A 16932-nucleotide genomic window follows, 5' to 3' on the forward strand; every position below is an offset into this window, starting at 1 on the left:
TGTTTATCCCTGAGGCTAATTATTTAAACTATTGAGCTTGCCCTATGCATGATGCTAGACACATTCAGCAAATTTCATAGGACTCTTTAAGACTTAGACTATCTCAGAAGTTAAATGCATATTGAGTTTTCATCGAAATGATTTACAAAATAAACGTTTGAAAAAGGGGTATGTTTTTTACTTATAAACAATTGTAATAACTTATATATTTTTCAAGCTACAGACTTGTACGTACAACCATTGGATAGCTGGTAAAAAAGCTCACATTAAAAAATAAAAAATCTTCCATGACCAATAGGAACGAAGTTAGTGACTATTTTTAAAAAAATCATATCTCCATTGTTTATAAACATTAAGAAGTAAAATTTGCACAAATTTTGAATGAAAATCTAAACTTTATATTGAAACTTATAGCTATAAAATTTACCTAATTTTTCGAAACTGAAATAGGAAACTGGAGAGGATATCTGTTTCAGCTCCGTTTTTTTTTCGGCATCGAAACTTCAAATTGCAACACGTAGGAAAAATTCACATTATCTCGGCTTCCTTTGCAGCTGCAAGCCTCTTTTTTTTAATCTGGGGTAGCTAGTCGAAATATGAATAACTACATAGTTTTCAGTGGCCGGAAAATTTGGGACAACTCGGAAAAATCGGGTCCATTTGAAATTTACCCTAAATACTTACTTTTTTTTTAATTTGCTCGAATAGTCTGTCGCAGTATTAATAATGATGACATAATTTTCACCCCCCATAAATCTCCGAAAATCCCGGAAAATCAACATATGTTTTTTCATTTTATATCAATGATGTAATAATACTTATATATTTTATAAATTAAATTTCAGGTAATTTTTTATTCATTATATTATTATATTCCTTATATTAATTATAATTGTTTGTATTTTTATAATTAACAATATTTATTTTTATTCTATTTTTGTTACAAATATGATATACAATATTAATCTAATCTTCCTTACTGCTTTGATAAAATAGGTCGATTTTTTTATCACTTGCCTTATTAAATTTTGCAATGTTTATTGAACTTTACTTTTTTTATGTTCTTTACATACATTGGTTTAATAAATTTGGTTCATTTATTCGACTTCACTGTCAAGTCTGAACCTTTTTGTTGCAGGTTGTTTGTCTTAACTTATTAAGTCAGTCTTTCCATACATTAACATATTAATGGGCGATCTTAATGCCAAGGTGGGTCAAGGTAAGGTAGGAGAACAAGTAGGAAAATATGGGCTTGGAAACAGAAATGACAGAGGAGATCGATTGATTTAATTTTGCCAAAGTGAAGATTCGTAATAACAAATACAGCAGCAACAAATTAACGATACAAACAACGTTAACCAAAAATTAAAGTACATAAATACAGCTATACAAACAGCAGAAAAGAAACATCTTACAAAAACAACAACAAAAAATAAAGGGTGGATTACACAAGATATACTAGACTTAATGGAACAAAGAAGAGAGATGAAGAATTACCCAGACAAATACAAAAAAATAAATAAACACATAAAAAAGTAAATAAAAGAATCCAAAGAGGAGTGGATTAAAGAACAATGTGAAGAAATGGAAACCTATGAGAAAAAGTACGATGCGTTCAATATGCACAAAAATGTAAAAGAAATAACAAACAGGAAGCATAAAGAAATGCCAAATAGGTAAACTTAAAGACAAAGATGGAAGTCTTATTGTAGATCTAGAGAATAAAATAAAAAGATGGACAGAATACCTGAATGAATTATTTAAAGATGATAGAAACAACTTGACTCAGATAATCAATGCAACTGGGCGAGACATATTGAAAGAAGAAGTAGAATACGCAATAAGAAACGCTAAAAATGGAAAAGCAAATGAACCTGATGAAATTCCTACAGAAATGTTAAAGCTTTTGAATGATAAATCCGTAACCATAATATTAAATTTTGCAGCCAGGAGCTAAAACAGTTTCCCTTCCACTTTCCTATGTCGATCTTTCGAAAGTAACTTAGTTTCGAAAGGTTTTAACTTTCGAAAAATTGGATGAATTTTATAGCTATAAAATTCAATATAAAGTTTAGATTTTCATTCAAAATTTGTGCAAATTTTACTTCTTAATGTTTATAAACAATGGAGATATAATTAACAAAAAAATTGTCGCTAACTTCGTTCCTATTGTTTATAAAAGGTTTATTTTTTTTGTTGAATATGAGTTTTTTTACCAGCTATCTAATGGTTGTACGTACAAGTCTGTAGCTTGAAAAATATACAAGTTATTACAATTGTTTATAAGTAAAAAACATACCCCTTTTTCAAACTTTTATTTTGTAAATAATTTCGATGAAAACTCAATATTTATTTAACTTTTGAGATAGTATAAGTCTTAAAGAATCCTATGAAATTTGTTAGATGTATCTAGCATCATTCGTAGGGCAAGTTCAATGGTTTAAATAATTAGTTCCAGGGATAAACAAATTGAATAACTTTTAAACTATTTGGCCGATCGGGGGGAAATTTCGTACAAATTTAAAGGACGGTAATTCCTCAATGTTGAAATGTATTAATCATATTTTAGTTTGTTAATAAAAAAAATAATTAAATTAATAAATTAGTGCAAAAAAACTGCTTTTTTTGCAAATATCTCCGTAAATTATTTATTAATTTTAATTGAAAAAACGGGAAAATAAAGATATTACTGATATGAAAAAATGATATAAATATTGTTTATTTAAATTATAAGGAAAAAAACTTATAGATAAAAAATCAAATTCTGACCATAAATTTTTGTTTAAAAAAAACGCAAGGTAAAAATAGGAGTATCTTTTTATCTCTTCGTCATCTAGTAACCCCCACCCATGTCTTAAAAGCTTCAGATATCTGCGAAACATTTTGCCGTGAAATCGATGATTTTTGTATAACCAGACTGGGCTATAATGAGACTGACAAAAAGAGGTGAGATAACGATGATCATGGGTGACTTTGCTAAAATTGGTCGTGGTACTGAAGGAGACCACATAGGAGCATACGGTCTAGGTACCAGAAATAATAGAGGAGATAGACTTCTACAATTCTGCGTAGAAAACAATCTGTTAATACCCAATACCTTCTTTAAACAACATCCTAGAAGGGTATACACATGGAAATCACTTGCAAACAGAAAAGATAGAACTGTTAGAAATCAAATTGACTTCATTTTGCTCAATAACACCTTTAAGAAATACATACAATCTACGAAAACATACCCTGGAGCTAATATACATAGCGATCACAATCCAGTTATGATGGATTTTAGATTAAAAAGATTTCTGAAAGTCAAAAAGAAAATAGTGACAAGAAAAATAGACATCTCACAACTGAAGAACCCTGAACAGAAAAAAGAAATAAGTATCAAGCTTGAGGAAAAAATAAAAACGATCGAAAACTTGGTACAGACAGGCATTGAAGTAACATGGACTGCTCTAAAAACAAAAATAACAAAGATACAAGAAGAAGACGTCGGGTTCATAAAACACAACAAAAAACAAAAATAGATAACGCAAGAGATCATGGACCTCATGGACGTAAGACGAAAACATAAAACAAGCCCAATAGAAAACAAGCGAATCAACAAAATCATTAGAAAAAAGTGCAGGGAGGCGAAAGAAAACTGGATGTCAACAAAATGCCGAGAAATCGAACAACTTCAGGAAAAATACGACACCTTTAATATTCATAAAAAAGTAAAAGAAATGACAGGTAGACAAAAGAGACAAGCAACAATATTAAAAAATGATAATAACGAAATAATTATGGGTACAGAAGACAAATTAGAGAGATGGAAAGAATACATACAAACTCTTTTTGAAGACGATAGACCCTGTTCTCCACCACCACAGATAATCGAATAAATGAAAAAGGCCCAGAAATAACCAAAAAATAAGTGATTCACGCAGTAAAATCTCAGAAAGATGGAAAAGCCACCGGTCCAGACAATATCAATGTGGAAATACTTGCAGATAACGAAAGTAAAAGCCTAGATTTAATAAAAGCACTATTCCATAAGATATATGACACAGGTAAAATACCAACAGACTGACTAAAATCAACATTCGTAGCAGTAACAAAAAAATCGAATTCCTCACAATGCGATGATTATCGAATATTAAGCTTGATCTCTCATGTCCTTAAAACTTTGCTCAAAATTATCCATACACGAATTTACAAGAAGTGCGAGTTCCAGATGAGTGACACTCAATTCGGATTTTGAAACGGATTGGGAACACGATAGGCTCTTCTTGCTTTAAATATGTTAACGCAACGATGCAGAGACATAAATGTAGATGTATATGCATGTTTTATTGACTATCGAAAAGCATTTGACTGCGTTAACCATCAAAAGATGATCGAAATTCTGAGAACAACTGAAGTTGACGAACAAGACTTGCGAATTATCTCAGAACTATACTGGCACCAAACGGCAACAATTGAAATAGAGCACACAATATCCGAAGACATACAAATCCGACGAGGAGTAAGACACGGTTGCGTCTTATCACCGCTACTTTTTAATTTGTATTCGGAGTCTATATTCAGAGAAGCATTAGACGAGGTCCAAGGCGGAATTAAGATTAACATCAGATATGCTGATGATACCGTCTTAATAGCAAGCAACGCACAAGAACTATAAAATATAATAAATGCGGTAGTTCACCACAGCGAAATGTTCGGTTTACATCTAAACGTTTCCAAAACTAAAATTTTAGTATTTTCAAAGACACCAATAAACGTACAGGTGTATGCCAAGGGTCAAATAATAGAACAGGTAAATTCCATAAAATATTTGGGAACAAATATCAATAGTCAGTGTAATCTAAACAAAGAAATCCTATCAAGAATCGAACAAGCAAGGAAAACATGCATGAGCATGAAAACATTTTTTACAAGATCAGACCTTAGTCTACAGCTTAGAATCCGCATGATCAGATGTTACGTTTTTTCTTTCTTACTGTATGGCTGTGAAAGTTGGACAATGGACTCTGAAATAGCAAAAAAAATAGATGCCTTTGAGATGCATATTTACAGACGAATGTTGAGAATTCCATGGGTACAAAGAGTTACTAATGTTGAGGTACTTCGTCGCATGTGTAAAAAAAAGAATTACTAAGAATAATCAAAGAGAGGAAAATGCAATACTTGGGTCATGTGTTGAGAGGCGAAATATATGAATTACTTCAATTTATACTGGAAGAAAAAGTACAGGGCAAAAGATCAGTAGGAAGACGCCAGAACTCGTGGCTGAAAGACCTGAGGAGATGGCTCGACCGCTCATCCGCAGAGATCTTTCGCGCAGCAGTTTCCAAGACTATAATTGCCATTTGGATCGCCAACCTTCGAAAGGAGACGGCGCCATGAGAAGAAGCCCTACAAGAAATATTTCTTGTTCCCATTTCTCACCAATTTAACTTGTACATTTTTATTAGGAATATTTTAACATTAAAATATTCTTCTTCTTCTTCTACGGCACTACAGCCCAAATTGAGCAGTGGCCTCTTTTATTTTTTGCCTCTACCCTTGCTTGTCTGCAGCTGATCTTGTTTATACACGGACTCCTAAAAGGGCTTGTGCGTGCTTACTGTGTCTTCCCAGCGTTTTCTTGGCTTTCCAACTGGTCTCTTTCCCTGAGTGCCAATTTTAAGATACCACAGAGTCTACCGATATTTTATGAAACTGATAAAATTTGTCCACAAGGTCTAATAAATAAATACTCATATTTTCTAATAAGCTATTAATTTTATAATAATTATTATAATAATTAATTATTATTATTATAATTTTATAACAATTCATTATTTAATATAATATCTATTTAGTATTATTTATAATTTAAAATAAAATACATATTTACCTTTAATATAAGTACAACCCTATTCAGCCTCCGCAGAATTTCTAAGGTTTTGGATTCTTCTAATATTGAACTAAAAATATGCCTAATAGAATCCAATTCCCATATAACTTGTTTGAACCAGAGTTCATACGCTAAAAAATGTAAAATGAATTAAGGACATGTAGTTTTTTACAAATATGCAATATTTTAATAATATAATAGTAAACAATGTTGTTTGTTAAAACAGTTAAAGCAATATATTATTTTTCCCAAAAAATTCTAATTTTTTATTCTCTTCTTATTAATCGTCTACTGTATAATAAAACTTAAGGACTTTATCTTTTCAGTGAAATTAATTACTGTTTTAAATTACTATAAACAAATTAGCTGGAAATTAAATAAAAATATATTCCTACTTTTTATCTAATCGTACCAGAATAACTTTCAAGTTCTTTCAGATTTGTGTAAGAATTATCAGCTTATCCTTTAAAAAAATATATATTTTTGAGCAATAGTTTGAAATTTATTCTAAATGTTTACAAATCAAAAGTACCCGTAATTTTACAGAAGGATTTTGAGTTGTAAATAAATGTTTTTACCACCACTTTTTAGCTGTACGAAATGTGTAAACGATTTGCAAATTTCAGCAAGAGCTTTGCCACGGCTTTGATAAATTGAATATATAAAAATAAATGGCGAGAGGAGCCCAACTCGTCAAACTTTCCGTGTATAAATTAGTATCAATAGACAGGTAGATACAAACTCATACACGGAAAGCCAGCGAATGTATCTTAACTATTTCCACTATTCCAGTGTTAGCTGCAAAAACTGTCTGAAGACGTAGGGCATACAGAAATAACGTTATAATAGTGTATTGATATCAATTCATACACGGAAAATTTAACGAATTGTGATCCTTTAGCCATTTATTTTTATACAGTGTGTAAAAGCCAAATGGAATAAATTCATTATTTAGGTTACTGTACATATTTATAAAAAATCCCGAAACACGTGAAATTTAAATTATAACTTGACATTCTTTAACGTGAAAATGCAACCCCTACCTTCAACCCCCTTAGAATGACACTTACAACCCCCAATTTTTAAAATAGGAAGTATAGGCTTGTGATATATCGTTTGAAAGGTCTTTTCATTCTCCATTCAAAAATGTTGTCGCTTTCAAGTTTATTAAGATTAATTAAGATAAAATAAATTAAAATTATGTGGTTACCGAAATTCGCTACAATACAATCAAAAACTAAAATTTAATGCAAAACGTAATAAAATGTAGAACACGAAAAAGAACTATGAATGCTAATGAAGTAGATGTTCAAAATGTTCACCGCGAACGTCTTGGCAACATCCTCATCATGGCTTATTCACTCCTGACGGAGTGTTTGCCGCCCTCTTGGGCTCTCTGATTTATTTATTGCGGAGAATCAGTCCGCTGTTGTTTTTTTTATTATTATAGCAGCGTCTCCATTCTTTCCGGTCCTTACAGCGCTCCTTCCAATTGTAGATTCTCAGCTTTTTTATGTCTCCTAAGACTTAATCTCTCCATCTTGTTTTGGGTCTCCCCTTTGGTCTCTTTGTTGTTGGTCTCCATCGAGTTATTCGCTTTAGGGTAGAGTCTGGGTAAGCTCTTTCTGTGTGTCCCAGCCACCTGAGCCTTTGCGTCTTCACGAACTTGATTATGTCTTCACCCTCGATGACTTCTTTAATTTCTTCATTGGTTAATCTTCTAAATTAGCCTACACTTATTCCCACCGGTCCCATTATTCGTCGAATTATCTTTCTCTCTAGAATTTCCAACCTCATTTCATCTTTTTGTGTTAGGCACATCGTCTCTGCACCATAGGTGATCACTGGCCTGATTGCAGTCTTGTAAATTTTTAATTTGGTTTTCTTACTAATGTACTTTTCTTTCAGGAATTTTTGGTAATTCCAGTAGGTTTTATTACCCAGTAGGATGCGTTCATTTATTTCATCCGTTCTATCATTTCTGTCATTCACCATCACTCCCAGGTATTTGAAACGGTGTACTCTTTCAAATGTATATGCACCAAGCTTAATTTCTTTCTCTATGTTCGTATTCTCTCTTGAACACTTGAGGTATTTCGTTTTGCTTTGGTTTATTACTAGCCCTCTCTTCTTTGCTTCTTTATCTAGTATTAATATTATGTTCTGCATGGTTTTTAAATCTCTAGTAACCAGTGCAATATCGTCTGCATACGCTATCAGTTGGGCTGAAGATTCGATAACCGTTCCCATAATTTTGGCTGCTCTTACTGCCCCCTCTATGGCAATGTTAAATAATGTTGTTGACAGGGAGTCTCCCTGTCTGACACCTACCTCCATGTGTACTTCATCTGACGGGCCTTCCCTTGTTAAGATTCGTGCCTTGGATTCCTTCATCGTCATTTTCGTGAGACTTATTAGTTTTTCTTGGATGCCTAATTGACTCATATCCTTAATTAGCTCCTCCCTTATTACACTGTCAAAAGCTTGCTTGTAGTCAATAAACAGTATATGTAGATATATTCCGTGCTCTTAACTTTGTTCGACGATTTGCGTTACAATGTGTATTGCATCTATTGTTGACTTACCTTCCCTGAATCCATGTTGGTATTCACCTATTTTTGTTCTAGTTTCTTTTTCTATTCTTTGTCTGATCAAATTAGTTAATATTTTGTACATTGTATTTAATAACGTGATTCCTCTGTAGTTAGTGCATTTCGTCTTGTCGCCTTTTTTAGGGATTAGGGATTCAATCGATCCTCGCCTCCCTATCCACCGATTGGGAAATATTGTATCGAGGTACTGCCGGACATTAAGTTGGTAATGTGGTGGTGCTCCAGCCTGCTTAAACCATATCGTATTCGCTGGAACTTGAGGGTTTCCTGGATCAGGATATAAATTTGCCAACGTTGGAATGACATCATTTTGAAGTAGTGCCAAATAATTATTGCCATTCAAGTTGCCCTCAATGAAAAAGGGACCAATGATATTGTTTCCTACAATCCCTGCCCAAACATTAACCTTTTGAGGGTATTGAGTGTGTTCTTCTCTCATCCAGTGAGGATTTTCCGTGGCCCAGTAGCGGCAATTTTGCCGATTAGCATGACCGTTAAGTTATTTGTTCACAAAAAAAAGTTCTCCTACCAAAATCGTCTTCCATGAGCTCCTGAGTAGGTATCATCTTATAGGGATGCAATTTATTTTCTTTTAATATGTTTACTATCGATATATGGCTAGCATTGAATGTAGTGGATGCCTGTCTACTCGATGTATGTGGATTTTCCTGAAACTCAAGCAACAGATATAAATTGAGTTCATCACTCAGTGCATTGGCAGCTGCTTTTTTATCTACCTTACATGACCAAACTCGCGAAACTGCTTCTCTATTTTACTTATTGTTCCTTGGGATATAGGCGGTAAATTAGAAAATTTCTCATGAAATAGGCGAGTTACTTCTTGTTGTGTTCGGGTGTTATCTCCGTAACCAATCATTTGTAAAACTGTTATTTTATGCATTTCCGTTAATCTAACCATTTTTCAGAATTGAATTGAACGAACTTTTTACTTAAATTAAAATACTGACAACTTAAATAAAACAATTTACTAATTCGTGTTAAAATAACTTTGTCACGGAAATTCTTTAAAGTTTTTTAATGGTTACCATCTAAAAACCACATTGCTATGGTTTTTGTTCACTTTCTCATTATCAAGACCTAAACGGGAAATAAGTTTTGAGTATATTTTAGCGAATTTCGGTAACCACATGATTTTAATTTATTTTATCTTAATTAATCTTAATAAACTTGAAAGCGACAATATTTTTGAATGGAGAATGAAAAAACCTTTCAAACGATATATCACAAGCCTATACTTCCTATTTTAAAAATTGGGGGTTGTACCTGTCATTCTGAGGGGGTTGAGGGGTTGCATTTTCACGTTAAAGAATGTCAAGTTATAATTTAATTTGACGTGTTTCGGGATTTTTTATAAATATGTACAGTAACCTAAATAATGAATTTATTCCATTTGGCTTTTACACACTGTATATTCGGCGTCTCAAGTCAGCTGGAGGCAGCTCAGCTTCTCAAGCAGCCATTCGTTTGAAGAAATAAGGGTCCACATAATATTGAAATTGGAAAAAATCGAGTATCGTTTAGTTATAAGTTTCTTCGTAAAAAAGGTTTACAATCCAAAATCTTCACAATTAGACCAACGTAACTATTCGCAAAACTTACAAGACAAACTAGGTTTATGATGTTCTGATGGTATAAAATACTGTAATATCCATTCCCATTCTCTACATTTGGCTCACTAGGACTCATAACTTTAAAACTGAAAATATTGCACGCTGGTCAACGCTTTCCGCAGATTGCGAATTGCGTAGTTATTAAGAATTATTACTGGGATTAATTTTTATACTAACAGAATACATGAATGAAAATTAATCAATATATTTCAGTAAATAATTACATTCGTTGATAAAAAATATATTGACATTTCAGGTGATTATCTTGGGGAACATTTTAAAAAGTACATATTTTCGTCTCGTATACTGGGTGTTTCAAAAAGATATGTCATAAATTAAATCACGCATTCTAGGAACAAAAATAAATTGATTGAATCCAACTTACCTTAGTACAAAAGTGTACCCAAAAAAGTTACAGCTCTTTGAAGTTACAAAATAAAAATTGTTTTTTTTTGCATTATCTCCTAAACTAATTGACATTTTGTAATAAAAATGGACACATTACTTTATTGTTCTGAAAGCATTTTTCATAAAAAAAGAAACAACAAAATCTAAGCGCTCAGAAAAATTTTAAGGGGGGTGTGTAGCCCCCCCAAACTTTTGAGTACGTTAAAATCAAATGAATTTTGTGGCATAATTAGTTTAACACATTATTTTTAAAATTTTTTTGCCTCTTATCACTTTTTTCAAAAAACAGTTTTTATTGAGTTACGGCCATTTTCATTAACCTGTAAAAAATTACGTGGAACTAAATAACAGGCTTAAATGAATTAACAAGTACAAAAAATGTCTATAACCTCTATAAATATGATATTACAATAAATGTTCAGAATGACCCTCATTTTCTTCAATACACACTCGGTATCGTTTTAATAAGGATATCGTTTTAATAAGGAAAACCGAATACGCTGAAAAATCATATTTTTCTTACGAAATTGATTTGCAGCTTTAATTATTCTAATCCTTAATTGTTGTTCGTCCTCTATTGTTACAGAATACACTTTCTCTTTTATAAACCCGCAAAGGCAAAAGTCCATGGGGTTAAGACCTGGACTACTAAGTGGCCAAGAAATAGATGCGTCACGACCCCTTCCAATCCACCGACCAGGATACTGCCTGCAAAGGTATTCCCGGACTTCATTACTGTAATGGGCTGGAGCGCCATCTTATAGAAACCACATATTTTGCCTTATTGCAATATTTACTTCTTCTAAGTACTCTTGTAAATCGTTTGCCAAGAACTGCAAATAATTATCACCATTTAAATTGTTGGGAAGAAATACTGGGCCTATTAGATTGTTATCCACAATTCCTGCCCAAATATTAACTTTGAAATTCCTTTGGTGATGAGTCGTTTTTTTGGCGTAAGGATTTTCGTCGGTCCAAATGTGCTCGTTATAATGGTTTGTTATTCCATTTCTACTGAAGGTAGCCTGATCGGTAAACAAAATAATTCTAATAAAATTAACATTTCGAATATTTTCCATTAACAACCAATCGCAAAATCCAATACTTTTAGGATAGTCTTTAACCAATAACTCTTAAACCGTTGTTAAGTGATAGGGTTTACGTAGCTGATCCTTCAACGCCTCCAAACGTTACGTGGGGAACATTTAGTTGAGCAGCTATTGCCCTTGTACTTATTCCAGGGACTTCTTCAATGATTTCTAAAATGTCTTCATCAGTTGCATCCATTATTGGACGACCATTATTGCCAGCAACTTGCGGTTGGAATGTACCCGTTTTCCGTAAACAACGATCAATGGTCAGAAATAATCGTCTATCGGGTGTATTTCGATTGGGGTATTGTACTGCATAACGCCTTGCGGCTGCTGCAATATTTCCTTGACATTCACCTACGATATTCCCGATAGTTTATTGAAATCATATTTTAATCTGATCCAACTTACCCAAAGTTAAATGCATATCTGCCATTTCCGGAAATGTGTAAGCCATTATAATATCAAAATTTTTAATATTAATCTTATTAACACAATAAATAATAGCTTCAAATTATTGACTATTATTGATGGAACCGTTTGTAGTTATTGTATCCATAGAAACTAATTGTAATTTTATGGCCAACTAGGCCTGTACACCACACTAGAGATTTAGGACTGTACACCACACTTAAAATTTTTCTGTGCGCTTAGAGTTGTTTCTTTTCAATGAAAAATGCTTTCAGAACAAGAAAGTAACGTGTCCATTTTTATTACAAAAGTAGTTTAGGAGATAATGCAAAATAACAATTTTATTTTGTAACTTCAAAGGGCTGTAACTTTTTTTGTGTAAAGGGTTGTAACTTTTGTACTAAAGTAAGTTGGATTCATTCAATTAACTTTTGTCCCCGGAATGCGTGATTTAATTTATGAAATACCTTTTTACAACACTGTATAACTAAAGTGAACTTTTTCTTATCGACAATTATTTTTAAGCTGAGTTATTAACTCCATCTCTAAGGATGGTTTTAATTCTTCTTAGGAATGAAGATCAACAAAGGCATGAATATAAAAAAAAATCGATTTACTTAAAAATATTTAATCACTACAAAAATATTTTAATGCCAAATATTCTTACCTTGGTGGGTTATGATGAATAAGTGTTCATCGTGCACCAATGCACTGTTAGTTTCTGATAAGGGTCTTTGGGCTCCTAGGATTTTGTCTAGCATCAGGTATTCTCCATATAGCATACCAGCTTCGTCACCCAGTTGATCTCCATCTTGAGAGAAATCACTAATAAAAATTAAATAAAATTAAAGAAGGGAAAAAGCAAAACCTTTATAAAATTGATTAAATAGCTATAGTTTTATCAATTCAATAACGCAAGAATCGATCACAGTTGTACAAAAATTGTGTAGCATATCTTCTCTACAAGAGAAGATATGCTACAAAGTAACAACACCAAGTAAGCTAAACATACATACACCACACACACACACACACACATATATATATATATATATATATATATATATATATATATATATATATATATATATATATATATATATATAGTGTGTCCGTAAAGTATGGAATAAATTCGATATTTCCTAAATGAAAAGCCTTTTTAAAAAAATCTAAAACACGTTGATTTTTAAATTTAATGTTCTACGTTTTACAGTAAAATTTTATTATACAAGGTGATACACACATTACAGTGATGACGTCATGCATTTTTTTAAATGTAACACCCTGTATTTTAGGACATTTTTAGATCGATAAAAATGAGCTGATTCCAAAACAGTTTGGTGATCCCAAAAACTAAGTAGTATTATTAAACTCATTTCCGTCAATTATTTCCGAATTACAAATTTATCATTTTTCATCACTTCGAAATGCACATTGGAAAAGGCATTTTCCAAAAATTATTATTTCCACCTCATCATTCTTTATTGATTTTAATATATTTATTGATCTCAATTTAAAATTTCTTGGCAATCTAACGAAATGAATAGTATGTTTCATTGAGGTCCATCAAACTGCACCAATTTGGTAGGGTTAGTGATTCATTGCTCTAAGAATAGAAACTTCATAGTGACCAGTGAATGAAAGTGATAAATTTTATTAATCTTATGGAAATCGTAGAAAACGGCAAAAATCGTGCAATGTTTATTTAACAGCTTTATAGAAAATAACTTCCTTTGCGGCATAATTCAAAAACTGCATACGAAAGATATTCTTTTCACTTTAAAACGCATTTTGATTTTGTGGATAAGATAAGAATTTTTACCGTCGAGTTGAAATTTTATTTAAAAAATTGATTTCGCGCGTAACTGACATTCAAAATCACCGGTCGCTTTAAGCGCTGCTTCTGAGAGAACGAATCATTGTAAAGAAAAAGTGCTAATAAACATTTTTGATTAGAATTATCTCATTAACATTTGTTGTTTGAAATATTTTTTTCTACTGCGTACACATTTTTGGGAAATCGATGTTTTCCCCCTACGAGGCGTAGGAGTAGCAAACTTCTTTGAATCTTGTTTAATGTCTCAAAATTGACATTCTCATCAAAATTTATCTTGATAAATTGCGTTAGGCTTTCACGGCCATCGTCTAACTTATTAAACTGTTTATTCGGGCTGTTGGGCCGTTGTCTTCTGTTGAGATTTGTTCTCGACGTTTCGCCAACACTAGGGGTTGACATCTCCAGAAGATGCCAACCCCTAGTGTTGGCGAAACGTCGAGAACAAATCTCAACAGAAGACAACGGCCCAACAGCCCGAATAAACAGTTTAATAAAATTTATCTTGTTCGTATAAATTTCAGAGGTTCAGTTGGATTTTCGTCTGTGACGACTGGAATAATGCAGATTTATCAATAGAATAGTTCGGTAGGCGGTAAACATCATCTAACATAAAACTTTTTGTTTTTTGAATGTGCGTGTATAAAAATAAAAACGTCGTATACTGTGAAATTAAAACCTTTTTTGCAGGCTTTGACATTATGTTTTGCTAGTTTGCGTTTGGTTAAACTTTGAAGGACTGGAAGTGGCTGGCAATTACTGTAGAACTGTGCACATGAACTCATAGCCAATACTAGTTTTATGTTTTAAATAAAAAATATTTTATTTTATACTTTTAGTTAAAATTTTAAAAATTTTGTTAATTAAAAATAGTGAATATACATACCCATTATTTACCATTATTTTTCTTTTCTCGATAAAAGACTATTCATAATTAATTCTCGCTATTAATAGTGAGAGCTAGGAATTTTTATGTTGCGTATTTACGACAATGAATCTGTCAAAATATACCCAAGCTGAGTGAAGTATTTTTCTGATTTACATCTGTAATCGATTATAATTTAAACAAAATAACAAAACATCTGGACAGGATTTCCGAAAAAAACTTTGTACATAATATATACTATTGGTAAATATTATCTCTATCTAATAAATCTTTTTCTTCTTACTGTATGTAATACCTGGATTTAATTACACATGCATTACTGACATAAATATATAAATCGATTGGTTTTTTCAATAAATTAATGCTGAAATATGAACACTGTATATGGAGAGGTCAATAATCCGAATGAAGCCTTAGAAATATGCACAACAAACACTTATCTACTCACGAGTATCGAAGGTATCATATTTAATTTACACTTTCTCATTCAAAAGAAATTAGTTCAAAAGTATAATACCATGAACATTTTTTTTTTCATAATTAAACTTTTCATAATTAAACTTACTCTATACAATGAAATGAAATAACGCATTAAAATTTAATCTGATCTCTTTATATTTACATATGCGACATATATCTATAATATTATAATATATAATATTCGAAGATGCTCGATGATTGTGGAGTGAAAGCGTTCGATCATTCCATTGGATTGCGGGTTATCAGGCGTTGTGTAGTGGATTAAGATCTTGTGAGTGTCCACGAATTCTTTAACAAGTCCATTTTTAAATTCAGTTCCACTATCAGAAATTATCATATGTGGTAGTCCATGGTGGGTGATGAATAGCAGGAATGCGTTTAAGATGTTAATCGCGTTTGATCCTTCTATTGGGTACGCTTGACCGTATTTTGAAAATGCGTCGATGATGGTAAGGAATTTTTGTCCTGCTGCTTGAAATGTGTCTATGTGAACAATTTCCAGTGGTTTCGTTGGTGTTGGAGTTAACATAAACTTCGGTTTTTCTGGATTTCTGTCGTATTTGTTTGTTTGACAAGTATCGCAGAGATTAATATAATCTTCTATATCCTTTTTCAACGTTGGCCAGTAATAATGTTTTCTGATTTGAATTTCTGTTTCATTAATTCCTCTATGATTTGTCTTTCCTTGGTGATAGTCTTGTACGATGGTTTTCTGTCTTTCTGGACTGCTTATATCTTCAAGTAAATTGTTACATTTTACAAGATCAAATGCAGAATTCTTGAATGTTTCTCGAAGTATGTTGCAGACAGACTGGTAGAGTTCATCAGTTTCGAATAGGATGGCATATTTCTTTTTTGTATCGACGTAGTTCTTGAAGAAATTAAAAATATCGTTTTTCAGGTCGTTTTTATCTAGTTGGACGTGCATTCTTTTCTTTGTTAGGAAGCACTGTTCTGTTATAGGTTTTGCAGGATTGTAATTTACCAATTTGAATATGATTTGGTTGTTGTAACAGTTCAATGGTCTTTCGCTGATTGGAATTCCGAGTATTGGGTTTTCCTCCGTAGAATGTTGGGTACCATCTGTGTTGTTGTCTTGTTGGTATAGCGATTTTGTTGGCTGACTGTCAATCTTTTGGTTTTCTTCTTGTAGAAGTTCGTCTATTACTTTCATTTCTTCTGCAGTTAGGCCGGATGTTTGTTTTTCTTTGATAATTTCGTCTAAGTTAACCATAGGATCTTCTTCATCTGGATCACATACTGAGTTTGGATGGTTGATCATAGATATGTTGTCATCTTCTTTTCTGGATAATAGACTAATTATTTCTTCTACGTGTTCGTCAATGGTATTTACTTCTTTAGTGTGGATTTCGACACGGGATAATGCATCAGCGTTCGTATTGGATTTTCCTTTTTTGTATATGACTGCATAATCGAATTCTTCGAGTTTTAGTCTCCATCTAACAAGTTTCGAGTTCGGATCTTTTAAAGAGAATAGCCATTGAAGTGGTCGATGATCGGAGAGAATTTTAAACTTCCTTCCAAATAAATAAGGTCGAAAATATTTAGTAGCCCATACGATTGCAAGCATTTCCTTTTCGATGGTAGAATATTTAAGCTCGGTCTCGTTCAGTGTTCTTGATGCATATGCAATGGGTTTGTCTTGTCCTACAGGACCCTGTGACAGGATAGCGCCTATAG

At 32.3% G+C, this 16932-nt stretch overlaps 1 protein-coding gene across 1 annotated transcript in view; it reads right to left on the bottom strand.

The window, feature by feature from the left end:
- The window catches only part of v (Tryptophan 2,3-dioxygenase vermilion), a 67804-nt gene that overhangs the window by 35894 nt on the left and 14978 nt on the right, over nt 1–16932 (bottom strand). Inside the window, exons 2-3 of the mRNA XM_072529392.1 lie at nt 12699–12856; nt 5879–6009 (exon numbers count right to left, since the gene is read on the bottom strand). Coding sequence (XP_072385493.1) covers nt 5879–6009; nt 12699–12856 — 289 coding nt within the window. The remainder of the gene's footprint in view (nt 1–5878; nt 6010–12698; nt 12857–16932) is intronic.

The sequence above is a fragment of the Diabrotica undecimpunctata genome, chromosome 4 (assembly GCF_040954645.1).
Source record: "Diabrotica undecimpunctata isolate CICGRU chromosome 4, icDiaUnde3, whole genome shotgun sequence".
NCBI classification, from domain to species: Eukaryota; Metazoa; Arthropoda; class Insecta; order Coleoptera; family Chrysomelidae; genus Diabrotica; species Diabrotica undecimpunctata.